This window comes from Fusarium proliferatum (genome assembly GCF_900067095.1).
Source record: "Fusarium proliferatum ET1 genome assembly, contig: FPRO_scaffold001, whole genome shotgun sequence".
Classification (NCBI taxonomy): domain Eukaryota; kingdom Fungi; phylum Ascomycota; class Sordariomycetes; order Hypocreales; family Nectriaceae; genus Fusarium; species Fusarium proliferatum.
Window position 1 is genome coordinate 2,947,874 of NW_022194790.1, and position 27,629 is coordinate 2,975,502.

At 49.7% G+C, this 27,629-nt stretch overlaps 9 protein-coding genes across 9 annotated transcripts; 6 read left to right on the forward strand and 3 right to left on the reverse strand.

Moving 5' to 3' along the window:
• Window positions 1-795: 795 nt before the first annotated feature.
• On the forward strand, window positions 796-2,644 carry FPRO_01110 (uncharacterized protein; the record flags this gene model as incomplete). Its single annotated transcript, XM_031218970.1, has 6 exons — window positions 796-1,439; window positions 1,652-1,865; window positions 1,927-1,960; window positions 2,011-2,069; window positions 2,323-2,387; window positions 2,596-2,644. 6 exons carry the CDS (start codon window positions 796-798, stop codon window positions 2,642-2,644), a joined length of 1,065 nt encoding a protein of 354 aa, XP_031075362.1.
• Window positions 2,645-4,480: 1,836 nt separating this feature from the next.
• FPRO_01109 (uncharacterized protein) lies at window positions 4,481-4,840 on the forward strand (the record flags this gene model as incomplete). The annotated part of the gene is made up of 1 exon (XM_031218981.1): window positions 4,481-4,840. The coding sequence occupies one exon, from the start codon at window positions 4,481-4,483 to the stop codon at window positions 4,838-4,840; it is 360 nt and encodes a 119-aa protein (XP_031075363.1).
• Window positions 4,841-4,993: 153 nt separating this feature from the next.
• Window positions 4,994-6,900, reverse strand: FPRO_01108 (uncharacterized protein; the record flags this gene model as incomplete). The annotated part of the gene is made up of 2 exons (XM_031218992.1): window positions 4,994-6,056; window positions 6,125-6,900. The coding sequence occupies 2 exons, from the start codon at window positions 6,898-6,900 to the stop codon at window positions 4,994-4,996; spliced, it is 1,839 nt and encodes a 612-aa protein (XP_031075364.1).
• An 8,119-nt stretch (window positions 6,901-15,019) lies between these two features.
• On the forward strand, window positions 15,020-15,825 carry FPRO_01107 (uncharacterized protein; the record flags this gene model as incomplete). The annotated part of the gene is made up of 3 exons (XM_031219003.1): window positions 15,020-15,067; window positions 15,236-15,545; window positions 15,659-15,825. The coding sequence occupies 3 exons, from the start codon at window positions 15,020-15,022 to the stop codon at window positions 15,823-15,825; spliced, it is 525 nt and encodes a 174-aa protein (XP_031075365.1).
• A 461-nt stretch (window positions 15,826-16,286) lies between these two features.
• FPRO_01106 (uncharacterized protein) lies at window positions 16,287-18,239 on the reverse strand (the record flags this gene model as incomplete). The annotated part of the gene is made up of 4 exons (XM_031219015.1): window positions 16,287-16,833; window positions 16,884-16,995; window positions 17,049-17,413; window positions 18,217-18,239. 4 exons carry the CDS (start codon window positions 18,237-18,239, stop codon window positions 16,287-16,289), a joined length of 1,047 nt encoding a protein of 348 aa, XP_031075366.1.
• An 820-nt stretch (window positions 18,240-19,059) lies between these two features.
• On the forward strand, window positions 19,060-20,338 carry FPRO_01105 (uncharacterized protein; the record flags this gene model as incomplete). Its single annotated transcript, XM_031219026.1, has 2 exons — window positions 19,060-19,317; window positions 19,373-20,338. The coding sequence occupies 2 exons, from the start codon at window positions 19,060-19,062 to the stop codon at window positions 20,336-20,338; spliced, it is 1,224 nt and encodes a 407-aa protein (XP_031075367.1).
• Window positions 20,339-21,012: 674 nt separating this feature from the next.
• On the forward strand, window positions 21,013-22,877 carry FPRO_01104 (putative TGL5 Triacylglycerol lipase involved in TAG mobilization; the record flags this gene model as incomplete). The annotated part of the gene is made up of 4 exons (XM_031219037.1): window positions 21,013-21,072; window positions 21,138-21,265; window positions 21,333-22,149; window positions 22,203-22,877. 4 exons carry the CDS (start codon window positions 21,013-21,015, stop codon window positions 22,875-22,877), a joined length of 1,680 nt encoding a protein of 559 aa, XP_031075368.1.
• A 1,837-nt stretch (window positions 22,878-24,714) lies between these two features.
• FPRO_01103 (uncharacterized protein) lies at window positions 24,715-25,299 on the forward strand (the record flags this gene model as incomplete). Its single annotated transcript, XM_031219048.1, has 1 exon — window positions 24,715-25,299. One exon carries the CDS (start codon window positions 24,715-24,717, stop codon window positions 25,297-25,299), a length of 585 nt encoding a protein of 194 aa, XP_031075369.1.
• Window positions 25,300-26,878: 1,579 nt separating this feature from the next.
• On the reverse strand, window positions 26,879-27,567 carry FPRO_01102 (uncharacterized protein; the record flags this gene model as incomplete). The annotated part of the gene is made up of 2 exons (XM_031219059.1): window positions 26,879-27,324; window positions 27,375-27,567. 2 exons carry the CDS (start codon window positions 27,565-27,567, stop codon window positions 26,879-26,881), a joined length of 639 nt encoding a protein of 212 aa, XP_031075370.1.
• Between the last annotated feature and the right edge of the window lie 62 nt (window positions 27,568-27,629).

Below are 27,629 nucleotides of genomic sequence, written 5' to 3' on the forward strand. Positions count from 1 at the left end.
TAGGTACTTTATTTTATTGAAAGCAAGCTTGAGAGATTGGGTTGCGGTTCCAGTACCAGAATGAAAACCCGGAATGCTACAGAAATCCCCGAGTCGGAAAACATTCTTTGTCCTGACCTTTGCACACCACAATAGCTCTAGGTGCTGATTGATTTGAAACCATCAACTTCTCGCCTTTCGGGACAAGTAACACATTAGCTTTTCCCCCTTTCTATCCGATATCAATTCTCAATAAACAAGCCATTCAATATATGCTTTTGTCATGAATTAACCATTCCTTACCTATGCTCATTGGTTGAAAAGGCTGCTGTGTTCTCTCCAGTGTGAGTACGGAGTAGCTCTCGCCTCTAGGTACCCTTTGAAGTTTGAAACGAACCAGGGGTTGCTGATCTTTGTTGGCGCTTACCTTGCAGATCTAGAACACCAGTCACATCGCGTTGGATGACAGTTCTGGTACAAGAAACCGCAAAGCCTCAACTCAGCCTCAATCCATGCATCTGCCTCTGCCTCTACCTGTGCCATTGCTTCCATGTGTCTGTTTGCGGTGCTTTGAAGGAATGAGTAAAGCGCCAGCAACTTAATAAACATGTCATCCTCACTCGACGGTATTAACCTGATCCTTAGCTTATTTCGTTGATCCCGTCGACTCATTCTCGATTGGGTTGTTTGCTTCGCGAATCACTGTGTAGATCCTTTGTGAACGGGCCCTTCCGCCTCTGGGCTGTCATCAATATACTACTGATTATAACCCTGCAAACCTCTCTCAAGTACATATTACCAGTACCGTTAGCGAAAATGGGCATACGCGATATTCTCAAGAAGAAGGACGACCTCGCCACAGGCCAGCCGCCTGAGAAAGGCACTATCGATCATCTGGCAGCCCCCGAATTTACCATCATCCGCTCCGACACCTCAACCCAAGAGCGCATCTACCCGCCGTCCATGAAGTCTGTCGACAATCTACATCTCGCAGTCCAAGAAGCCAAGGAAAAAGACAAGTCCCGACGATCCCTCGATGTCTTCCGCTCCGGTCGATCGCGCTCTGCTTCAGAGTCGAGCCAGACAAAGAAAGAGAGCGGCGCCCGTCGTCTGTCTCAGCGACTGCACCTGAGCCGGGCACCTCCATCGTCCGAGAACGTCCCCGAGAACCTGCCCGACATTGTCACATCGGACGAGGCGCAGTGGGAGAAGCGCGCGACTATGCTGGCGGGTCAGAATAACCGCGCCAGGAGCAACAGCAGGCCAGGCACGCCCTCGGACAGCAGTAGAGGCGAAGAGCGGGCTGTTTCGTCGCAGCAGATTGATCAGGATATTCAAGAAGCCATTCGCCTGCACGAAGAGGGGAAGCTGGAGTTGTCGACGCGCATGTTCGGGCGCCTGGCTGATCCTCAAGGCGCCAACAACCCGCTCAGCCAAGTGTTGTACGGCCTTGCTTTAAGGTGAGAACACCGCATAGAATATCAATGTCTCGGGTGGAGCACTTCAGGTAAAGCTTGATAGAGTTTGAAGCTCTGGAAACGGTTGAGACTTCAAACCTTGATGACTTACATACGTCGAGCGATACCCGAAACCTTGTACCAACCTTGTCTTTGATCTATCGAGATGAGTTGATTTACATGTCTCGAACGCTAACATGACTCGTGTTGTACAGACACGGATGGGGTTGTGCACCAGATCCAGAGGGTGCCGTCAAGTATCTTTCCGCTGCAGCCTCCAATTCTGCGTCCATTGAGCAGATGGCTCTACAGGCGGGCATGAAGAAGGGTGGAGCTGCAAAGGGTGAGCTTGTTCTCGCCATTTTCGAGCTGGCCAACTGCTTCAGACATGGTTGGGGCATCGAAAAGGATGCCTACGCCGCCAAGCAGGTATGTTGACTCTGATTCTTGTGGGAGTGACATCAATTGCTGACCATTGACTTTGCTACAGTATTATGAGACTGCGGCGAATCTAGGAGATACTGGCAAGTCGTACATACACGAGCTGAGAACAAGGTCTGACATTATTTGATAGATGCCATGAACGAGATTGCCTGGTGCTACGTCGAAGGCTTCGGGTGTAAGAAAGACAAGGTATGTTACACCAGAAGCCATTTACTCATGACTGCCTGTCTGGCCGATTCAGGAGCACTCTGTGCATGAGCCGCATCGAAGCCATGGCTGCGGAGATGTTCTCGGTGAGCCTGGGTCACTTGATTCGTCGAGATACTGGCACCCAAACCAATTCACTGCCCAGCCCATTCTGTCAGAATCTTTCATCGCCTCTGACAGTTTCCATACGTTTAATGATGCTTGGCTATTCGCATGAGGCTGATATCCTGCACAGTTCGCGGCAGCTCGGTATTATCGACTGGCTGAGAAGGCCGGTAACAAGACATTAGGGAACTCTTGGTAAGTCCACAGGCCAGAACCCCCCTCTGCACATCGTCCTCCAGTGTTGTTGTGGCGATCTGTATTTCGATAGGCTCTCGTCGAATCCGCCTTGCCCGGGAGTCACAGGGCCTGGTGCCACGGAGGGCGTTCTATCGATTGGTCTTGATCCCCCATCATGCATCATACGATTCGATGGACAACCGCTGATTCAGACATCTTGCATTAGGATCTGGAAGGAGAAGTACGACCCTCCGGGCGAAGGCAATCGCAAGTAGTGCAACTGTAGCCATGTGCCACTGTGACTGAGAGGTGCATCTCCGCGACATATATGCCGTATAAGTCAATCAAAGAGGAGAAGGAGGAGGAGAAGTCGATGGGACAGTCAACCACATAGTGTTTGATTCGCCCCTTGGATGACCAGCCAGCTTTTATCCCGTATTGATGTAACTCAGCTGATTTAGGGGTGTCTAGCTCACATTAACATATATGTATACTTGCCAGATGCGGTTGGGTGGATAAGGCTGTTGTGGGTTGTGTGTGCTTGTGTCTCGATATCTTACTATTCTTAAGTATATAGATAGAGTACGGGGTGTTTCGACCTTGCGTCTTGTTGTACATATCATATCGCAACACATTATCTGAGTGGTTCTCTACATATCGTTTGGGTCAAGACCATTGGTGTAGCAGCCGTACATCGCCCATCGCCGCCATCTCGCGACAGATTTTCCCTCTTCTCTCACTTTGGACCTCGTGACAAAACCCTACCAATCCCACAAGGCGCCTATTATTGATGCCCAACGTCGATGGCCTAAAGACTTTATATTATTATTGGTCGTCTTAGTCATGCGGCCTGTTAACGCGGCCCGGTCGAGGCCTACATGACGAGGGGTGCACGGAGCTTGTCACGGCTCATCGCTATAGCAGGCCTATTATAGGGATCAAAGTGAACTCATCTTTCTTCAGGTGGAGATGCGATACTGAGAAGGGAGCTTAGCATTAGTGAATGGATTTGAAAACGCTATATCGCTGCCTGTAATTAGGTAGTGGTTGAAATCTCAGCGGTTGAACTTGGTCCATTCGTCTCTTCAGGCTCTTGAGACTATCGCATCTTTATCGCATACATGGCCAGTGATAGGTTTGTTTGTTTTCCAAGAAACCCGTCTGTTCCTTGCGTCGAGGAAAGAAGAAATTAATCTCAAGACTCCCAACTAAAGCTATCCCTTCAGCTCAACGCCCTGAAATGCAATGCCATGCAATGTAGCCACGCCCGGCAGTTTCCAGACAAGATGCAACTTCAAGGATTCCCCATACCAAAGAGCAAAGCCGTAGTGGCGCAGAACCGGTGATTCGATATATACGTGTTTAGACTATCAGCATAAACATGAGGCCTACCACTTTAGCCTCACCCTAGAAGACCTGATTGTTATTTTTATTTGCGCGCCAAATCAAGTCAACTCGTCAGAACTGCATGTACATACATACATGCTCGTCTAGGCTGATGTGCGCATCCCGTGCCGTCCCAGCGCCGCGCATTGGCAAGACATTGTCTAAGACAAACCACCCTCTCGCGCTGACACCCACCACTTGCATCTTCTAGCCTATTATCGACCGGTCTAGCATATGTCTCACCTGCTATCTTTTATAATTCTTGTTTCTTCAAAACTAACACCCGCTCCCCTTCCTCTTTTGGGACCTGGTCTGTTCAAAGTGTACGTAGGGTATAAAAGTCTGCCTAAGCAGATAGATATCCGATGATATGACATAACTGTTCACGAGGTAGCATCGGCATCATGATCGTCACGAATACTGAATGAAACTATTGAGATGGATGTTCTTTGTTTGATGCTCGCCGCGTGAAAACTAATTCCAGATAATTATCCATGCCATAAAATATTCTACAACTGACCGGATCACCTGGAACCGGAGGTTGTTTAAATGAATCGAACTAATTCCAAACAAACAAGTAAATGGATCATCGACGAGCTCGTATCATCGTCATCATAGACCATTCTCAGTCATTGTCGTCTTCAGACGTATGCCAATTTCCATCTCCATCCATATCCTTAGCCTCCAAATCCGTTCCATGCACCGCGATAGTATCAAGACTCTTCATGGACTGGGCCCTCATAGAGTCTGCCTGCTCCTTCCTGCTGGCTGCTGTTTCGCCGCAAGTGTCCACACCCAGTCTGGCTCACATCCGTCCACATCGACCACATCCCGTTCGCCGTTACCAAAAGAGAGGTATCCAATTTCGAGAGAGGAAAACCGATGCCACGCTGGGAAAATCACTCAAAAAAACAAATCAATGCACGCTCGCTTGCTCAATCCATAGGAAATCAGAAAGACCCCGAAATAGGAAATCCACAAGAAACGACAAAAGGAAGACAAGAAACCATCCATTTGGGTGCGTGAGCAACATGTCTGGAGTGCGCGAGAGCGACATCGAGTATATGGCAGCTCATCCCCCATGAAGAGGAAGGAAAATAGCCGACTTACAAGGAAAATAAGTGACAAAAGAAAAAGGAAATAGAGAAAAATGAGAACAAGTGATCCAAAGCCGTTCGAGGCTAAGCCGTGAATTCGTCATCGTGACTTTTTTTTATATTCTTGATTCGTGTCTTCGTTCATGTCCTTAATTCGTTGCATTGCTGCTCATTTTGCGCGCTGTTACATTCTGACACCATTTTCGCGAAGTTTCGCACAACGTCGTTGGGAATCTGGTCCCACAGAAGGGAGCGCGTGTATACTTCGGCTGCATCGTTTTGTTTGTTTGGAATTCGCATCGTCGCAAGTGCTTCGGCTAGATTTCGGCGACCTTGACTGGGTGATGATCTCTCAGGAGCGTTCTGGAGGAAGTCTTGGGAGTTGACGCCATTATACTGAGCAGCTGACAAAGAGAAGATTTGCTCGTTGGTCTGCTCCTGAGTCGGCTGAGTCAGCTGGTCACCAAGCTCACCAAGCATTGAAGGTGCAACACCATCCATCGCCATATCATTCATGGAGATGGTATTGCCCCAATTAGCAGCGCCGGATGGTTGGGGGGGAGCTTGCAGGCTGGCCGATTGAGAGTTGACACCAGCGTCCTTGAGAACGTTGTCGAGAATGGTGGCAGAGGCGGCCCTGACATCCTCAGAAACGCGAGGAATAGCAGGGGTCGAGCGGCTCGAGAGGACGAAGGCACCAACGAGGAAGAGCATGAAGAGGAGGCCACCCTGGGCGGCAGGCTTCTCGCTCTCGACGAAAGGGTTGTCGTTCTTCTTGGTGGGAACAACAGCCATCTCCTGCTTGACTTCAGGCTCCGGATAATCGTGAAGGAAGTTCGAAGCATCCCATGCACCAGGCATGCCCAAGCCATCCATAGCGTCCATGGCATCGAAGCCGTTTGAGAAGCCATTGTCTCCGGTGGCGGGAACGGCGCTATCGAGTCGCTGAACATGGTCCGTGAGAACGCTGATCTTCTTCCTCAGTTCGCCAGTCTCATTGGTGTGAACACGGATCATCTCTTCTTTGTCCAGCCTCTGGGTCTCGATGAACTTGATGCATTCCTGCTTTTCGAGGGACAGTTGTTCAACCCGAGCATGAAGCATCTTCAGCTCTTCCTCCATGTCAGTCATGAGAGCGGTATATTGCTTCTTCTCATCCTCTAGACGTTCAGTATGCTGCTTCTTGCGTTGTCTCGAGTCAAGACTGACGATAGTTAGCATCAAATCTTGAAATGTAAACGTCTTATGTTTATTTAGTGGGGCGGGACTTACGCTGCTTGTCGGTTACGGAGCAGTCGCTTCTGCTGCTTGAGCTCCTTAATCTCTTGTTCATCAGTGGACTGAGAAATAAGATGGTCGATGTTGCTGAGATTCCGCTCTGCTGGAATATCAAAGCGAGCATTCTTCTTCCGGATACCGTCGCCACGGCGCATCTCATTGTGAGAGCGGAGACCGGGGCTGCTAGGGCGCATTTTGTTCTTGTTAATGGGCTGCTGAGGGGTCATCCACTCTTTCTGGGGAGATGTGGGGATAGACTGGGAGCCGACAGGAAGTGACGGGAACATGTTCCCAGGGTTTGTGAAGGGTGTTGGGCCGGCCATGGGTCGGTGGAAGAGAGAGGCGTTGGCGTCATATTCAGCAGGAACACCATCGAAGGGATTCAGAGGAGTGCAAGTGCCGGAGGTGTTTCCGAACCAGTTGGCAGTGGTAGCGAAGCCATTGTTCTGAGTGTGATCAGGGCGCATAAAAGGGTTGTTGCTATGCTGATCAAAGAAAGGGTTGTTGGAGGAAACCGACTGCATTTCGACGGATTGCCAGTCCTCCTGTTTTGGTGAGAAGAGAGGAGGGCCGACAGCAAAGGATTCTCGACGACTGTCAGCCATGGGGGGCGATAGTTCTAAGCCCGAATCGATTGTGTTGTGTTCAAGAATGTTGTCGTCTAATACACTGTTGTCTTCGTCTTCGAAGTACTTCTGTGCGTGTTGTGTATCCACGGTTAGAGAGGCTGGACGATAAAAGGGTTGTTGCATTTGAAATGTTGAAGTCATTGTGGTGATGTGAGATTGAGTGAGTGAGAGAGTGTGTGTTAAGTGAGGTTTTGTGTGGGTATATGTAAGAGACCAGGGCGGGGAAGTTTAAAAGAAACAGTGGAAGAAGGAAGCAAGGCTGCAAAGAGAAAATAGGAGCCAAGAAGGGAAGGGTGGAATCTGAAGAAGGAGACCCAGATTCGGAATCAGTATCAATATCAAGGTGAAGAGCACAGAGGCACAGAGGGAAGCGAAAAGAGGTTGGGATTTGGGGGAGGGGCGCGAAATAATAAAGTACTGGAGAACCCAAGGTAAGGTATCATCTTTTTTTTCCTTTGCGCGCGGGAGACTCAAACAATGTTTGGTGGGCAAGGCCGAACCGTAGCGTGGGCAGCGGTGAAGGACGAAACGGGTACGGGTGTGTATTTTTGGCAGCCTGCCAAGTTTTCACCCACCCAGAATCCAGCAGCTCACCTCACTTGTAGGCAAGGAAGGAATGGCAGGACAGGGCAGGGGCGTGTAAGGTGAGGTGAGGTGGGCTTTGAGAACCTGGAAGGAAGCCAGAAAGCCCGACCCTCCGGAGCGTGCTTGGGTGGGGTTAAGTGCAAGGCCAGGCTGATGCGAAAAGGGTACAGAGAGTGTGACTCAGTGCTCGGCGGGAGAATCGGGGGGATGGCTCGTACCTCTCGAGTACTTTGGTACTCCAGTTTGTGGCCAAGATACTTAGGTAGGTAAATTGAATGGAAACGGGTGATAGGGAATGAGACGGGCTTGCAAGCTCTTGTCTTTTCTCTCGCAACGCTGAAGCGCAGGCGCAGCAAAAAATAGGTAAAGACGAAGCTTCTCCCGTAGCGTATTGTTTGTGTACAAGGGACTCGAAATCGGCCTCCAAGAATAGAGTGATAAACTAAGTTTGGAATCCTGGTAGGGACCAAGATAGGAAAATGGGAAGAATATACGAAGAATCTAGGGTTCAAGGAAGTGGAAAAGAGGCTGGCGATAGATGGGATAATAGGTAGTGGAATGTGCGGCACGCCGGACGACCGAACGGCGAGGACGGGAAAGGACGGGAATGGCAACAAGCGTACTGGCCGATTCACTAGAATACAACCAACAATGACAGGCCAGAAGGAAACAGGAAATCAGGCGCGCGACTGGACACTCTCGGTATCTGCAATGCAGTATAATGCAGTGCAGAAGCCTAGCACAGCGCAATAGACAATGACCAAATAAGGAGCACTTACAACAGCGAGAGACCGGCGCAACAATATGTCCTGAGGCTTTAGGATGGTGTGGGCTAGGCGTTGTGTGGTGCTGATGATGTCCAGGGTTGACTTTGATGGTGCCGTTTTTGAGGTAATATGTGTGTAGTGTGCACTATACAGCTTTGTGTGGTGGATGGTGCAATTGAGACCTTGATGTAGTCTGCAATCCTGATAAACAAGATAAGGTAGGACGACGAGCAGAGACGATGGGTTACTGGGTATGTATGAAGAAAACAGACTTCTACTTTGGGATCAAAGCGAGGACAATCTTCGATTATGTACTTGGACGGGGCAAGTTGCCGGCAATTACTCTTGTGGAGCAGACACTCAAGCATCCATTCGCATTTTAGACCACGCCGACGATGCCAGACTTGTAGCAACGCGGTCATGGCAGGACATGGACAGGTCTTGTCTCGCGAGTTTGGCAGGGCACCTCTGCGAGACGGAGGATCATGGATGGTCATGACCCACCAGAGACCGGGGTCTGGTATTGGCCCGTCTTCCTCGGCACAGTTGGAGATGTCTAGGTCTCAATGATCTGCTCGAATGACAGCTCCCTTAGCTAACAGATCTCATAAGCGCTTTACTGGGGCATGACCGCGGTGATGGGGAATGAGAGATCAGATCAATCAGAGAGAGAAAGTGTATGAATTGATGATCGAATGAGCCAGTGAATGAGCTTCCTGAGCAGCACGCGTCTCATCGATTTAGCCGTCTGGGCCGTATCCAATATGATATTGGAATAAGAACCCAGCGTAGCAGACGATCTATCTGGGTGTGGAGGCGCAAGTCAGGGTTGGGGGGCCTCAATCGACCAGGCAAACTTGGGGTCCAACCAGGCTGAAGATGCTCTCAATGGCAAGAGCCAGAAGACCAGATGAGACGGGCCCAGGCCGCGATACCTGGAACTAAACTGGCGATGCCGATGTTTCTTCCCTCATCGGATCTCTTCCATTGCCAACCTCGACATCACCGCCATCGGCTATCAGTCATAGTAGCGGTGATGGGTTTCAACGTGCCCAGCCAAATCTGTAACAACGACTCCATTATCAATTATCGTTGCGGTGGAAACCAACGATACGTAACAGTACGGGAATGGAGGACAGAACTCCGCAAAGGCGAGAGATTGTGACAGCTACACCACGATGTCTATCAGATCTCCAGATGTGAACCGACTTCCCGTTTCTGAATACAAAATGAGCTTAGTTTAGCACACCAGGCAGGGGATTTTCCTCATGTGTCATCCAAGCCTGGCCCAAGAGGAGGATTACCGTGAATGCTATTCGTTCTTACTTGTCAGCCATGGAGCCCGTGTGAACAATTAGCAGCGGCGTATGTTGCTGCTAGCTCCAGAAATGGGCCGTCGTCACTTGACCGCTGCTCTGTTTTGTAACATACAGTACACCAGCCTTGGCCTTGTTCCCCCTTGGGCCGCTACCAATTCATGTTGCGAGCGATTCTCGCGAGTGATGAGGCCATCGTCTCGGGCTTTTCTCTGCATGCTTTGTGATCTTCTTGTTCTTCAAATGTCTAGACTGGAAACCTTGCCACTAACTATCCCAGCAACCCCACGCTTCTTGAGAGCCAGTAGCTACACCTGAGTGGTGTCATGGCTGAAGGCTGACTATGATCTTACAAGGATGAAGAAACATGGGGGCATATGTCTTGTATGTACTGCCGGGAGCGACAATAAGCAATGAACGAAGACAGAGAACATGCTTTCAAACCGCTGAAGGAAAAAGCAATAAGGCCATTATGCCAGGGAGTCTGTAAAGCGATCCCAACCCTGTAGACAGGCAGCGGATAGGACTGGGTCTAATGGCGGGAAGCCATGTGCTAAATTTGATACTCCCCAGGCTGATATCGGCACCTCTAACAAGGGAGCATCGTACCGTATTTCAAGACGGTAAGAAACTCTTACTCAGACTTGCGGCATTGCGGCCTCTCATTTGAAGCGTCGACTTCTAAGTTCGACTCCAAAATGTCTCATTGGGTCTAGCTTCGGGCGCTCCTGGGCCGGCCCGGCCACTTAGGTTGTTTACAAAAGCCCAGCAAACCAGGTAACAATGGAAAATTCCAAGACGTTGGGCACCAAAACGGACGCTAGTGCTCAGAGCTTTGGGCTTTATTTCTGCATCAGCCGAGAACCACTAACACTAATGGCTGTCTTCCTATTGACCAGTCTGCTGGGTCGTGGGGTAAGAACGTATCGACGTACCCTCCCAAGTCCCTATGGTTGACGGGATTGGAAGGCCACGGGCAGCTGCCCATGGCCCTGTTCATCTTCAACGAATAGCTCGTGGCAGTCTTTATTTCACAAGGCAACAACCAGAGGAGACAACACAATATGAAACGCGAGCAGCGCGTCCGACACCGCGTCTTCTGCCCCGTCTTCAGGGACTGCTATTCTTTTTTAGTTCTAGCAAGGAACACTGAGCCGTCCTAAAATGTGGAAAACTAATACACGCCATGGCATAATGGAGTCGCCTCACAATAGGTATCTCGACTGGCTTCATCCTGGCGCGTGCTTGTCCACTCTCTGGAAATTGACGATTTTCAGGGAAACCATTCTGATTGACCCCTCCCTGGTTGTTCTCGACAAGCGGAAGTAGCAACACGCGGTAAAAGAGCAGGTCTCGGCTTACTTCAGCACGGCGATTTTCCAATGAAGAAACCGAGCCGAGGAACACGGGACAGCTCTGGATAATAGATGCCCCAGGCAAGAGATTTCAGATAACGTATTTCAGGCTTTGAGACACCAGTTCTCGGAGCTTAAGTCCTAACGAGTGTCGTTTGCAGACCATCCCACACAATCACCACAAATCCCGTTCTTGACTGCAAGAACACCATCGATATCACGTCTCAAGCCTCTGTTGTCGTCCGATTCACCTGCGGAATCTCCAATAGCTCATCAGCCAAGAGATGCCTCTCTTGATCATGCACTGAGACTTCGATGCTTCCGTCACTGTGGGTGGCTGGGGAAGACGGCTGCGACTCAGCTCCCACACGCTCCAACTGCACGCCCTCTACGACGACCCTAATTCTAACCACTAGGCTCATACGCCTGATATCATGGATCCACTGTGCTTCGCGGTCGCATAATGGGCCGCTCGTGGTGCTTCTCTTTTGAGCACTTTGTTTTGTCGGTGTGTTACGCGTGCGCGTCCTCTCCCTAGCCGACCAGGAAAATGTTAGGCTCCTTGCTTTTCTATCCCCTGCTGACTTGCTCTTTGACAGATACCAGATGGCCTAGCGTCATGGCTTCGACTGATCTATGGTCCAAACACCTCGTGCGTGGTATGCACCTAGGTCCATGCTTCAAATCCCAGGACCCTCCTCGCGTAACGGAAAACATCACCACACACTGAACACCAGAACGAAAGACTATCTACCAGGAATGCTTCCTGAATCTCGATGGCTGCATCATGAACACAGGCTTGTGTTTTGTGCTGATGAAAAAGGCATGCAAATGTCATTTCAAGTCCCATCCGCTTGTACAAGTACAATCTTATCACTTGGAGTGCGAGCATTTTTGCTGCTACCATGGATCTCCGGATCTTTTTCCGGGAGGGTCAAGTTGGGTAAACAGCCAGCGCTTTTCAAAACTGCCCAATCTGTCTCGACATCCAATCGTTTAAATAGGGCGAGCGGTTTTGGGGCTTCATTCGCCCAGAAGGCAGGCCTGCGCTTCGTGCATGCAGTTTAGCCAGTTCTGGTCGTCCATAACCCAAGTGGGCTATGTAGCGTATCCTTGACGATTCAGAACTTTGAACCCCATGCATGGCTACAGAGATGTACGTTTTGGTCATACCGAGAGCCTCATCACATTTTGAGACAAACGGTCTCAATGAGACAGGGTCAGTTACGACTCTGAATGGCCTCCTCATAGCAGCATCAGTGGCATTGCTCACCAATGCCGATGTGAATCCGATATGAAGGCCGCCCGAAGTCGCTGCCCAACTGCCTCAGCATATCCCATTGGTGAGCATAGGGATACCGCCATTATGACTCGAAGAGAGGCTGCGATTTTCGGACACTCACTCTAGCCCCCACGACAACGCAGAACCTCTCTAATTCAGTCATTTCGGTTTCAGAGGCACATGCTTTTCGGTTCCCCTGATCTACCGCAATATTGATTCCGATACTGGATCATATTCGCTCTGTATCCGGTATGAAAGACAACCGGGAGATATCCTGGGTATCATTCGTGACGCAGTCCTCCATATGACACTCTTTCTAGAACCGGAACAACATTGCAGGTCTTGCTAGTGCTAGACTCCAATCTTTGATATCGCGTTGTCCTTTGCGCCTCCCTCCATTTCATCTTCACATATCATCATCCAGGGTTCATTCTGACCGAGGGTGGCCCGGTTGCGCTGATAACTTTACTGCGGCCTAGAGTTACTTTGCACACTCAAAGAATACCAGCGCGCAGCAGAAGAGCTTGGAACAATAACTGGCTACCTCTCTTTCAGTTAACAAGTGGCGTAAGGTATCTACCGAACATGCGGTCTGGATCCCTGTCCGAGTTTTGGGTCCACGTTCATCGCACGCGAAGAGATTTCCAGCATAACGATCCACCGTTCTGGATTTTGCTGTTTCTGGGCAAGGATTCCAGGCTCTTGACAGCGTCAGCCTCGACGAGTATCATGTCATATCACGAGGCTGCGGCTGGGATTCCAGGAGAAAGAGGTGCCCTGTGTCCATAACCCCCTCGCCTTAGTATTCGATATCTGAAACACTCACGGACATCAGCATGATGAAATTGTCCACACCACAATCTCACCTAAGGGATTAAAAGTTGGCACATGCGGCATTCCAGGATAAAGATTCGCCGACAATAGAACTTGGTAACCCAGAAATGTTAACGTGGGACAGGTATGTCGCAGCCGACAAGCTGCAATGACGCTCACAACATCTTGGAACAAGGAATCTCACGTTGCCTTCTGGAGGACGAAACAGACCGAGTTGTCTTTATATGGACTAGTCTTGTTTTGCAAGTGCAATTTGGACCCCAATCAAGTGTATTTTGCGAAGCTGGGGTATCATTTGCATGTCAACATACCGAATACTTTGAAGTGCAGGCATTGATAGCAAATGGTCTCCAAGCTATCCATGGAACCTTCTTCTCGAACACGGCAGTATGTCTTAGTCAAGCATGGAAGCCAAATTCGTAAAACTACGATCCATGATATCATCCACTTTGCTGTTTTAGATAAAGTCATACATCTTGTATAGCAATTGTTAACTACTTTTAGCGCCTGACACTGGGGTCGACCAGTAGATCACCATCGCTATCAGGCGTTATTCAAGTACTGTCAAGAGTACTTGATAGCTGTGCCTTCTGGGTAGCATCACGAACATCACGTCGGACATTCTGCCCAGTCAGCTAACCAAGATCTGATATCTTGAGCATCGTCAAGCGCATGAAGACAAAGAAATACCAGGACTTGAGCTTAAGTGTACTTGACCTTGGCTCCAGATACGCAATGGAACAATCGTTTCTTTTCCTATCCAGAGAAGGGCGATGCTTTTTGCTGCGTCCCGACACGGCCCTGACAGCTGAGAAAGGACCTGTCAGCCACTCGATCTCATGAGCGGATATGTTTCTGAAACAAGTGGCTTAGACAAAAGGCCGAGCTTATAAGGTTTTGACAGAAGGAAGCGGGGATACCCGGGCAGCGGGACATGACGGGTTGAAACGGATGACAGTTCTGATACCCAACAGTTTTCCTCGATAGCATCTGGAATACGCGGTTACGGAAATCAATGGACAACACCGGAGTCATTCGGGCAAAAGGGATATCGGATCCAAAACGCATAAATAGACTACGCCACCAGGACCTCAAATACACTATTAGCCTTCGCAATGCTCCGTGTTTAACATAACTAGCCGGTAATACATCTCGATCTTTTTCTTCATACGAAGCTGGTGGTACATATGGCTTAGAGGAGTTGGTGGTGATGCATTCAGGCCCGCGGTATCGAGAACTTCTGGTGTAGATATCCCATCCACAAGCACAGCACCACGCCGCCATCACGAACCAGAGTCACATCCATGGTTCAGCCCTTAGCTGAACCTGTCTGATGCTAGGTTCTGACGAGTGCATTGCGAAAGCAGCCTGACCGTACCTAACAATGGGCTCGCGGTGTCATTGTGTCGTGAACATCGTTACACTGGTAACTGGTGCCTTGAACACACATCACCCTTGTTGGTGGCTTTTCAAATTATCGTCAGCCATATCGTCTGCGGGCGTTCTGCGCCTTGTCATTAGTTTCGTTTCCACGAATCGCTATTGTTACCACGGGGCCTTGTGCTTCGCCATTGGCGATAGGTTCTGATATTACACTATTGAGAACGGATTTATGTATCTCTGCCTGTCAAGAAAATGGCTCCCAGTCAATATATGTACCCCTATCATCAGATAATTGTGCCTTGGTCCCCCAAGGACCTCCACAGTCTGGGACGGCCTGCGTCACTCGAAATCGTCGCCTCTTGCAAGCACCCATATCAGCTCTGTCCACCAGTCACACAACAAGAGATCTCGTAACTGACTAGCAAATCCGCTTCGGTAGATGCTCCTATCACAAGAGCAACAATAGCACAATGTGTGTCATGGTTCAGATGCTGATGCTCGCACACGATTCGCTCAGTGTATCAAACTCCTCTGTTGTGGTCTCGGAGAATGCAGATATAATACGGATAGGGATGCGTTTGCTCAACACACTAAGTCGTGTGCATTTGCGTCTATTCTTGTTTTCGAGACTGGATCCGAAGCAGTGAGATAGAAAAGCCTATTAGCAGCTGCTTAGCTTGTTCCTTTTTTATTATAGAACAAGAATGAGACTCGGCATTCAGTCGAACATCTTACGATATGAAGTTGACGAACTTCCCTATACTCATTCCTGCCTTCACAGCTCAAGTATGTTGGGACTGTAGTTTTCTTGGCGTTTTGTATACCTATATCACTGTGGCTTTGTCTCCAGCCTAGAGCCTGTGCCTTCGAACCCTACAAGCACCGTGTTTCTCTACCCAGCGATTTACTCCCATTCAGAATGGATTCACGCATCACTAATTCTTTGGATGATAGATCGCCATAAATGATCCTCTTGTCATCACCTCTAACCTCCTCAACATCCCGTTTCTCCCCAAGGCGGGTACTCTCGTCTCTGAGCCGGGATATGAGCTTCCTCTAGAGGCGACGTTCATCCATGGCAGCGACTTTATTCGGCGTGATCCTGATGGTCAATGGGTCAAGCTTGAAGTAACAAGTGTTGCGCGTGATACTTCTGGCTCTCTGTTGCGTTTTAGCTACAATGGAGTCGTCAACATGGCGGGAGATGAGGGGAAAGTGATTCGAGGAGATACGAATGCCACGACGACTGGTTTTGGAAATGCATGTGAGTGACTGGATTCCATAACATGGTTGTCGACCTGATGCTGAGCCGCCATCCTGCCCACATTGTTTTGAGCTGTTGTGGGACAACTCTGGACTTGATACTGACGACGTCAGTTGTGCAGATTAGGTTCGAGACTGATGCTCCGGGGTTGAAACTTCTGCAGGACAAGTTGTATGTTGGCTCGGGCAGGTTCGTTATCGAGGAAGATCGACCAGTCATTGTGGAATACAAAATCAGCGAGGTAAGCGCGCAGTGCAACAAGGGATCGAAGAATGACTGAGAGGCATGACGGGATGAGATACCGGTTAGCCTGGGTATGGATCGAGTAATCTGAGAGCAGGAATCTATCATTTGACAGGATGGGCCACGTTCGTGATTTTCTACACTACGTTGTTTCAGTTTTCGAAATCTATTTGTGTTTGGGGACCTAGAAACAAGCCTCACATCGATAGGTCAAAGTTCCTAGTTCGTATGTCTACCACCAGCCATGTGTCCCCCCTACATAGTCAAGCTCCCCTTCCAAGCTCTAAGTCGTGGCCCCCAAACTCCAACCTGCAGCTCTTTTGCTACTGCAAGAATATGCTTTATCATGCGGTCCCATTGAAGCTGCCTAGTTTATCAACCTTCCGACTCCAGGCTGGATACAGGCCCTCCAGATTGTGTACATGGGAGTCGATCCACAGGATCAATACCCCATCTTCTCCGCCTTTCGTGTTACGCTACACCGGTACTAGTCCATGCTTATTGGGGGACATTGGAAAGCTGCAGAAGACGCTCGCCGGCGCGGATGTTGGCATACTCATATGCCTTGGACTCGGGAGGGAAAGTTCCGTTGGCGGCCCAAAGATCGATCAGAGGCTGCATGGGCTCCAGCTCAGCGGGCTTGAGCATATCCAGAGCCGTAGCCGTCAGGACGAAGTGTGAGAAACAGCTGTTGAGCTGCTTCTCCAGGTTGAGATGGTAGAACGGCTCGGTGAAATGAGCCCAGTAGAGGTGAGCATAGACTCGGAACATTTGTCGGAAAATCATCTGGCAGATATCGACGAACTTATCAGGGAATCCTGATCGCTTTCCGATGTACTCGGGCTCGCCAGGGTTCGAGAGTTGGGACAAAGGTGTGGTGGTGATGGCGGGGTTGTGGGCGTACGAGACACCAGAAGGGTCAGTTGGGAAGATGTTGGTGTCGTCGATTTTACCAGAAATCCATCGCTGCATAAGAGTCATGTACTCATAGGCGGGAAGCTCAACAGGCTCCCTGTTACGGTTGAGCCAAGTAAAGGAGTGGTTACTAGCGAGCATAAGTGAATGCATGGTCTGATGAGAGTGTTGATCACCTACGCTCCAGCAGACATGCGTGGGCAGCTGGTAGAGTTGCAGATGGATGTACCATCATCCTCCTTTTCGTGGAGAACTCTAACAAAATTCCACAGGTTGCGATAATGCTCAACAACTGAACGGCGTTAGGACCCGTAAGAATTCGTTGTGATATCAAAGTTATCTTACCCTGGTGTGCAATCCACTCGCCTTGCTCGACCGTCTTGGGTCGGGCACTCAGTGTCATGAAATTACCCTTTACTATGTGCTTAGCATATTGGGCATTGAGCCACAGAGGGAGAGGTCGAGGAAGATGATAGGAAGAGATTAGTTCGTCACCGCTCATGACGCCGCTGGAGTCATCCATGCCAATGGTCTGGGCGAGTGAAGGAGAGTTAGGCAGAGGGGGGACCTTGGGAGCTAGACTAGTTGAGGAAGACTGGCTCCCTTGAGTAGGCAGCTCTGGCGGGGGAGGCTGGCTGGCAGTAGAACCAGTTGGGCTCTTTTGAGGGCCAGAAGAAGGCTTAGCTGAGCCACCTCGGAACCGAGCGTTACTGGTGATGTTATGTTAGCAAATGTAGTGAGGTAGATGCTATCGAAATAGGACCAAGTTGAGTAAGGAAAAAGTCACTTCAAGTGAGTACAGGTACAGGTAAGGTAAGGTAGGCGAGCACCTATCCATGGATGTGACAGCACACTATGCTTGAAATGGCACACATGGTTGAAACACTGGCAGATCCGCCCATGGCAGCCGCAGAAAAGCGCCATGCGTGGCGCCCTTGCAAGGGAGAGGAATGATGATAGGAAAGGATGATATATGAGTGAGGAACTATCCATGAAGTCCAATAGGCACTGCCAGAGAATGCCCATCATGGCGAGTTTTTAAGAGTGATCAGTTTCTCGTAAGGTATCCTAAAGCAACGTCTTCAGAGGCTCCAAGATATGAATGCTTTCAGCTCATGAACCTTTGGGGCATGTCTTGAACAAAGTACTAGTGTACCAGGGGACCACATGATGAGAGAGTCTGATTGTGTACAGTAGGTCTTCAGTCTCTCGGTAGTTGTCCTGTACTGCGACAAGGAGTGCGCAAGGGTATTGGCTCCAGGTTTGAGTGTATCCGAAATGAAGATTTTGCAATGTTGCACTCGCATAGGAGTAGAGGGTCGTGGCTGGTGGATATAGATATTTTACCTGTACAAGAGGCGGCGGCTCTTTTAGGATTCATGATGAAGACATGACAACAACAGTGGCAGGGTCCAGAGACAAGCCACACAGAAGCGATGCTGACAATAAGGGCCCAATGACGAGAAAAGACAAATTGAGATGATACTGATGAAGAATGAAGATATATACTCACATGCCAGAAAAGAGGTTCGACATGGTTGACAGAAAGGCGGGGTGAAATCGTGAGCAAAGGCGCCTGAGAAGGATTCCACGAGGACTTCCCAAATAGAGGGAGAACGCGCTCGAGTCGGTATTAGGGTGTATTCGGTGGCTTGAGCGGTCGTTGGTATTGTCTTCCGCCTGACTGAGACTGCGTGTTGTTGTCAGGATCAATATCAGATCAAATCCGATATCAGCAACTGGAGTCGGTTTGAGAAAGGGGGTTTTTGAGGTGTCGGTGTCGGGGCTTGGGCTTCCCAGGCTCCATTGATGAATAGCGGCTAAGTACCCCGTAACTTTAGCGGATGAGCGCCACAACGGGGCATCACGCTAGTGCATCGCACCCATCGCATCCCGTCTCCAGAAGCCTCCCTACTCGTCTCACGCGACTGGCTCTGTTTGTCACCTGAAGCGCGCCATGCCTGTTTCAGAGCATTCGAAGGGATCATCTTGACACTCCTGCCATTTCTCTGCCACACTCTTCCTCCTCTCAAACCTCCTGACGCTGCAGCACACTCGTTTCTTCGTTCTCGTCTCCACTAACTTGAGGCAGAGGAATTTTAGGTAGGTTGTCATCTGTTTATGTGTGGCACATGTTGTGGCTGTGAATTTCGACAAAACGGATGTTGCAGTGGCTGGTGCACCTACCTCCCAACCTCAGGCCTACCTAGAGCCACAATCAGCTAGGTAAACGGATCCACGGTCGCTAGAAAGTAAAGCGCGACTGCAAGCTCACTTTGCGCGCAAACCAACCGCTTCTTTCACTGTTTTCTTCCATTGTCTAGTTCACTCTCCTTCACCGCAAAGAACCTACAACATGTCCGACATAGAAGACCCAATTGACTCAGTCGACGAAGGCGGCGACGACCTCTTCGGTGACGATGGCGACGATGATGTCGTACCTACCAAGGAGCCTGTCCATGAGGATGATGAACTTGCTTCAGATCCAGAAGGAGACAGCTACGCGCGGTATCGCAACGATGACGACGACCAGACCCAGGTCCAGACAAAAGAACGAGCGATTCAAAATGTCGAAACCTATCGACATCGAATTCCGAAGCCTAAAGATGGCGCGGTATGCATGTTTACTTACTCTGAGAAGCCCCTTGGCGCTGACTTTGACGGTATAGCTTCGGATTCTACGCATCCCCAAGTTCATGAAGATAATGCCTGAAGTGTACGATCCCGAGACGTTTGAACCGACAGAATTCGACCTGGCAAATGCTAAAGCTGAACATCCTAAACATGTCGCTCGAGTACGAAAAGATCACAGCACCGGCGAATTCAAGAGTAACACAAACATCTTTCACTGGAGCGACGGATCAGTGACCATTTCCGTTGGCGGAGAGCACTATGAGATCCAGAGAAAGGCGCTCGCCCCACCACCAGACAAGCCCTACAACGAGGTCAATGACGGTCACTACTACGCTGCTGCCGCTGAGTTGCACAGCAACATCCTCATGACGGTTGGGCATATCACAGAGCAATACAATGTTCGACCCAACAAAGCTGTTGGAGACGACGCGCTGACTCTCCTAGCGGAGAGGATGGCTGTCGCCAGTAAGCCTGCGAATGCAACTGACATGATCATCCAAACTACTGTCGACCCCGAACTCCAGAAGAAGCAGGCCGAATTGGCTGAGAAGGAAAGAATGAAGGCACAGAGGCGACGCGAGAACGCTGCTGCCAAGATGGATGGTGGGTATGGCCGATCACGAGGAGGACTGTCCATTGGGGACCTTGAAGGTGGCCGTCGAGGCGCGGCAGGCTCTCGCAAGCGCGGCGCACCTGGGTCGGGCAAACCTAGAAGACGGAGAGATGAGGAATCAGACGAGGAGCTTGAGCATGCTGTTGGTCGGCATGAAGGCTACTCGCTCGACGATGGCTTCATCGTCAATAGTGACGACGAGGAAGTAGAAAGCGGAGGTGACGATGACGACGAAGATGATTTCCCCGATGACGACGAAGAGGAGAAGCCACGCTCCAAACGTCAGAGGACAAGAGATCGCAGTGAGGACGAGGATGATCTCAGCGAAGTCGAACAAGTGGCAGGAAGATCCCGCAGGAGAAATGTCATCGACGATGACGACGACTAAAATGGACATCTTTGGAGCTTCAAAGAAAATGAGATGGGTATCTGCATGGTGTGCAAAGGAGGCCATTGCTGCATAATATGATTATATCAAACTGTCTCCAAGACAGAGTATCGCAGAAACTGGTTATTTTTGTATTATATCTTAGACTTTTGGAGGCAATAACAGCAAAGCCACATCTTCACTGAATCCCTTGCGTGAATCCTTGACCAATACAACAAGTCGCGATATACCAAATAAACCACTTTGTCACAAAAAGAATTGTTCGCGCGACACTGATGATGAATAGGTACTAGTTAGCCATACAAGTATGTGCATGTGAGCGTGGCTCAATCTCCGAGATTCCATGTCTCGAAACTGGTGATCTCATTGGCAATCACATGCCGATTTAGCGTCAAGCATTGCCTTACCTTGCTGGAATACTTTGTTGAACAGCTGCGGGGAGCTCTACGAAACTCAACCCCAACCTACCTACCTTATCTTGCATGTCCTATAAAATAATATCTCGATCTTCTGATCCACGAACCCAAACATCCTAAGAAGCCCCCCCAGTCTCCAGCGTTTATGACTTATTCCCAAGGTACATTGGGTGCGTGCCGTCTCGTCGCTAAACGCTCGCAAAACAAGACACTTCGCAAATGGTGCTTGTGCTTGTGATCGGCCCTCGGTAACGCGCAATGGGGGTGGTAATCACCGTATGGGGTGTCGTCGTGGATGTGGCCAGCTTCTGGCAGAGGGTAAACTCTCTGTTCCTCCTATCCGTGATACGCGACGTTTGTCGTTCCTAACTATGTCGTTGCAGAAGCTGCGGAGCTGGTACGCGCGCAAAAGCCCCGTTGAGCTATGGCTGGATCTATTGAGAACCGCCGAGGCCTTTGAGGACTGGGAGGAGGCCGCGCTACACCTGGATAACCTCCTGGGCCTTGATCTGTGGCAAGTCTGCTCACAAAATGTCATGTCTGCCTACTTTAGATGCGGTACGCTAACAAGTTTACAGGAGGAACAATCCAGCTTCTAAGTATTACGACTGGAGACTCATTGCAGAACGCCTAGACTCTCTCGCGACCGCGCGGGAAGACGGAAACTTTCAGCAGCTCGTCAACCTGTTGAGATCCGGCCTTGTTCGAAACCTCGGGAACATCACCTCACCCAAACTCTACAATCGATCATTTGCCGGAACCAAGTATCTTATAGAAGAGTACATCACCCAGATTGCCGAGGCAGTGGAGGATATTCGCGCCCTGCCTACAACTCCGTCGGCTACACATGGCACGGGGCCATCCTTGACGACGCAGATGAAATTGGACTGTATCCACGATACAAGACAGGCTTTCGGGAGGAGTACACTCGTCCTTCAAGGCGGTGCGATATTTGGTATGTGCCATTTGGGCGTTGTCAAGGCTCTCTTTCTGCGTGGTTTACTCCCGCGCATCATTACGGGAACGGCTACAGGCGCCTTGATCGCGGCTCTGGTCGCTATTCATACTGAAGATGAGCTACCGGCTGTTCTGAGTGGCGATGGTATTGACCTCTCGGCATTTGCTTCCAAGCATGGTCATGAGAACGGGGAGGCCTCAACGGCTCAGGCCTTCAGGTCACGGTGGGAAACTCTGTTGCGGAGGATCAGGCGTTTCTCCAAAGAAGGGTACTTTCTTGACGTGACTGTTTTGGAGGAGTGTGTGAGGGCCAATGTTGGTGATTTGACCTTCGAGGAGGCCTATAACCGGAGCAAGAGGGTGCTGAACATAACTGTTGCGACGGAGGGCCAGGGGGGTGTACCGACGCTCCTCAACTATCTGACCGCGCCTAATGTGGTATGTTCTTGAAACATTGACTTTTCGTGAAGCCTGCTGACTCGTCGTCTTAGTTGATCTGGACGGCTGCTGTAGCGTCGAATGCCTCATCGCCCTCTCTCTATGGCCACAGCAAGACGACTATGCTCTGCAAGGACGCCCACGGCAACATTGTACCGTGGGCGCCAGCTAACACAATTGACTTTCGACATTGGACTCACACATCCTACTCCGATCGAGACTCGCCTTTACGACGTATTGCTGAGTTATTCAACGTCAATCATTTCATTGTCAGCCAAGCTCGACCGTATCTCATTCCCTTTATTCAGTCTGATATGCATGGTCCATCTTTAGTAGAGTCGCGGAGCAAGACGACACAGATATCTGCCTTTCTCGTACGCATGGTCGGGCTGGAGATAAGGCACCGCCTAAGTCAGTTGGACACACTAAATCTCCTGCCAACCGGTATCCGCCGCTTCCTGGTCGATGAACAAGTCCCGGCTGCCTCTATGGTTCTCGTGCCTGAAGTGACAGCAGGGGACTTTGTGCGATTACTAGAAACTCCGACACGAGAGACCCTCAACTACTGGGTTCTCAGAGGCGAGAGGAGCGTGTGGCCTGCCGTAGCCGCCCTAAGAATCAGGTGTGCTGTTGAGAATGAGCTCGATAGGTCATATCAGGTGGTCAGGAAGTTTAAAGCCCCCGGCTTACGACGAAAGGGGAGCATGGCCGCTACGCTGGAGGGTTAGAGAAGAGAACGTAATGTATAGTTTGGCTCAGCCGTTACGGATATTAGCGCGACTTGAACACTTCATCCAAAGTTGTTGGGACAATGGTAATGTAACATGTGCAAATGCTAGCCCTTCTTATTGATACCGCTCAGAAACAGCAGAGGGATCCTTAAATTGGCACAGAAGCATATCTACCTACTCAGGAATCGTTGCCTGCGTTTTTGCTCACGCGAAGAGCCTGCTGTGTCTAGGAACTGTCTTGTCTTTACCTATGATAACAATTTCCATCTTTCTTCTTGTTCTATCCCGCATTCGTTTTCCAGAATTGATCACCATTGCTCCATATTCGACAGGTCTCAAGGCAAGCATCAACAGGAAGCAGTCACAAGAAGTGTGCCTCATGATCACACAAGTCATACAAGTTGGCCTTCAGCGATCATGGCGAATTAATATATTCCATGCAACTCGCAATTGGCAGGATGCAACCTGATTTCGTGACTGTACAGCATTCCTCTTGAACACTCGCCAGTACGTAGAATAGAGCCCAGATCTACGTTCAGGCAGTCTCCCTTTATAGCGCCAACGAAGTACAATAAAAAGACGATTTTCTGAGCACGAATATGAATAGGAGCGGGGAATGGCAACTCAGATAGTAATACCTCGAAGTTGGCAAAACACTTCAATCAGTAGTACAGTGGCTTAGACTCTCAAACTTACGTCTATTGGAGGTCTATCAATATTTCAATATCCAGACTATCGGGCATGGCGAGATAACGAGTTTCAGACTTATGCTATACAGTTCAGAGACACTGGTGTTTTTAAGCTGTGGGCTTGATGGCACCAACGAAGAGCCACCTGCCTCCGAATACTCGAAACAGGGCGAAATCGCAGGAATATTGTGTGCGTGTGTGTGTGAGAGAGAGAGAGAGAGAGCCTCCAAGTACATTCTATATCAGCCAATCATCTTACATACTAGTCATGCCAGGGAAACAAGTATCACACCCAGACTTTGATGTGACCAATGCACAAGTTACTAGTTAAACAAGAGAGACTTAGGGAACTCGAAAAACAGTGGTATTTTGATTATTAGCATAATCGGGGTAGAAACCTGTGCTACTGCCAGCCACACTGGGCTCTAGACATATCTATCTCTGCATGGTCATACAGTCAGATATAATAAAAGGAGCAAACTCCCCTTTCCCCAAAATAGACCTCCTAGACCTCCTCTCTCTAGCAGGGCGTCAAAAGAGAATGAGGCGGTTGCCTTTGATAGGTAAGCAGTACTTCATGTCTAATGCAAAAGGGGTTAGAGGAGGCTCTGTCATGCAGCAATGACACCACTTTCAAGAGATGACGATACCAAAGATACATAGATTTTAGTATATGGCACTATGCAAATAACACTTGTTCTCCACGTACCGTATTCTTGAGGCTGTTCTGATCGAGACCGCGTCAGAAGTGCACCAAGCAAGGGGCATTGCCAACGCATCATTCATGGCGTTCGGTACGATTGACGAATGGAAAAGGCTGGATCATAGGCTTATGCAGTCAATGGTTTATGGTGTTGGCTAAGGGGTTCATGAGCTCAAAAGCTCTGGCCTCACCCACCTCCTCGGGTCAGTATTTTGTTTCCAGAACATTTCACAGCGAGACAACCAACTCATCGAAACACATACAGTCAACGCTTGTGCTGCCCGGCGCTTCGCCCTGGGCGACTACGCGCTGACATTCGTAGCTAAGCAAGCATTACTGAGTATCACGACGTCTATCTTGTCGCTTGATTTGGAACAACATTCCACCACATCTGACGTATACCTGAGAGAGGTCCCTCAACTGGTTTCTTGGGCTCATCAACATGGCCAGCATGACTATTTCTGATATGCATGAAAACAACTCGGATTCTTCCATGTCCCTCTCGTCGTCCATACTTGCTGAAGACCGCAGTTCTTCAATCTTCGACTATTACGGCCAAGTCATGGACATGGATGATTATCAACATTCTTCTCCCCCCACCATAGATATGTCTACATCCATGGTTCTCGAGCGCACCGCGGCAATCAGAACATCCCCTTCTGAAGCCGACGACTTCTCGATGAGCGGCTGGACCACTGTCGGCACATACTCCGCCGCCTCCGAAACCACATGCCCCGCTCCGGCGTCCGTGTCCGTGTCCGTGTCCGTGTCCGTCGCCGATCTCACGGCGTCCGAGCTGCTCCGCCTGGAACTCCAGGATACCCGGCCTTCAGGCTCGCTTGCCAGTCCCGGCTCGCACGTGGTGCGCGACCGTGCTTGTGAAATGTCCGTCGGTAGCGATAGCTTATTCAGCTACAGCTACACCTTTGTCCAAGATGATCAAGGACTCTGCGGAATCGGAGCGTGGGCTGATATTACGACAAGTTCTTTCGTCGCCAAGAAGAGGCGAATCACTCCGCGACAATGATAATTTCAGCGGGAGAAAAATTTCATTTTTGAGTTTGAAAAACCAAGGAATGTCTTGGGGCATGGATTCCTTGTCTGTTTCCGGCCGGCAGTTTGTCTATCGTCTTTTGGGCTGCCACGCGCCGAACGGTTCCGCGTTTCATGTACAGTATCTACAGTATCTTTTGATTTTGCTTTTCATCTGAACTCATGCACGATGATGGCATCTGTTGTCTATGCTCTTACGAAATTCTCCACTCGTGCTTTTGTTGCATCAGTTGTTACTTTGTTGTGCAAAAACCCTCAGCAGTAACTAGCTACTTAGTATGTTTCAAGATGGGATCAATGAAAGAAAAGACAGGACCGCCACAGCCACAAACACACACACAACAGGAATGCTCGCTGACGCAAGGGGCGTGCAATCAGATCATCCAAGTCAGACTAGCTAGATCGGTTACATCGAAAAGAATCCATTACTTTTGACTGGAAACTTGGTCATGATCTCCACGGTTAAACTGTGAAATGTAACACAAGCCCTCCACAACTTGCAAGGACACGATCGTCATTGAGCAATTCGAGCCATGCGATGTTTGCTGCATTAGGCGTACTCCGCGCTCTGTCTCGCGCAGCATTCCAGTTCTTGGATGGCCCTGTACATGTCATTTAATTACCGGTGTGCGACGAATTTCGGGCAAATACTGGAAACTGCTGTGCATTGTGGAAAAAAAATACCCACTATGGGTAACCATTTTGTATCAACATAACGAAGCATATCTCGGCATCGAACGGAAGGTCAGATTGGAACCATAAAAGTGCGGCAATTCTTTGATGATGTCCAGGCTGTAATCGAAGACGGACGCATCAAAGAGAGGCGGAGATTGTAGAATGTCCACTGATATCATGCGCCGTTATAGCAGGGTGCCCCTGGCAATGTTGCATACCCGTCGGTCCAGGGATTGATTTGGCATTCGTCCCGTTGAATTGTTACTTTGAAACAGCAATTGGGCCGCAGGAAGGGATGGCAGATCAGGCCGGGAACCTGCATGTAAGTAAGGATGTTGGAGGTGTGGAGAGAGTAACTAACACAAGACAAAAGGGAAATTCGGACGACGGAACTCGGAGCCAGGGCAAAGACATACCGTAAACGTTGTTTGTTCTCCACATAGGACAATAGGTTCGCCAGGACAGAAGCTTTGAGCATAGGTAGAACAGAGGCTTCTTGGATGGTGACAGCTTAATTGGAAACATGCTGAATGAAGCACTGTTTTTGCTTCTAATCCCACAACCAATGACATGAGAGGTATTATGACCTACAGATATTTTCACAAGAGACCACTCACATCACAGCAAGATCAAACAATTGTTTAAAAGCAGACCAATATCGAGTCTAATTGATTTCTAAATACCAGGCTTTCTTCCTCCCAGACAAGCTAAAGCAGGGTTCATCGGTGGATATAGCCGGCCGCGACGCCTCATGGGGTAACCGGAAAAGAATAAAACAAAGGCCATCATTAAAGTAGAATTATACACCCGAAACTGGAGTCTCATCAAACCGCTCTTTCTTCATCCCATTTATGCGCATAAAACATTATGTCCATAACTTAGTTGAGGTAAACCATGGCCATAACGGCACCGGCAATAAGAGCCAGCGAGGATGTCATGCGAGCAGCACCGCTCTCAGGGACACTGGGGACGCTGGTCTCGCCGCCGGCGCTGCCAGTCTTGGAGGGAGTGGGGTGAGCAGCAGTGGGAGTGGTAGCGTTCTTGGAAGGAGCATGAGTAGGAATGATGGGCTTAGCAACAGTGGTGGTCTCCTCAGCGGACTTGGTGACGCTGGCGAGGGTGGTGGCCTCCTTGGTGGAAACGGCAGTAGTGGTCTCAGCGGTAGCGGTAGCGGACTTGGTGACAGAGGGAGCGGCGTATGATCCCTTGTAGGGGAACTGAGCGCTGTAGTTGACCTCACCAGCCTTGTCGGTGATCTTGAAGTTGTAGGTGTCGGAGGGAAGCTCAGAGGGGGTGAAAGTGAAAGAGTCACCAGTGGCAGAGGCTATCGTTGGGTCAGCAAGATATAGCATATTCAATAATGGTGAGACATACTGGTCAGGGTCTTGTAGTCAGAGAGATCATCGGAGGGGCCGTTCTGGAGGATGATGGTGCAGCCATCGTCACAGCCAGAGTAGCGGATGGTGTAAGGCTTGCCCTCAGTGAGATCGAACTCGGTGTTGAGGAAAGCAGGCTTAGCCAGGGCCACGGAGGCGAGGGCAGCAATGGTAGCGAGAGTGTACTTCATTTTGAAGGTTGGTGGGGTTTGGTTTGAGGTTGAAAGAATGACTGAGTATTACTACCAGGCGG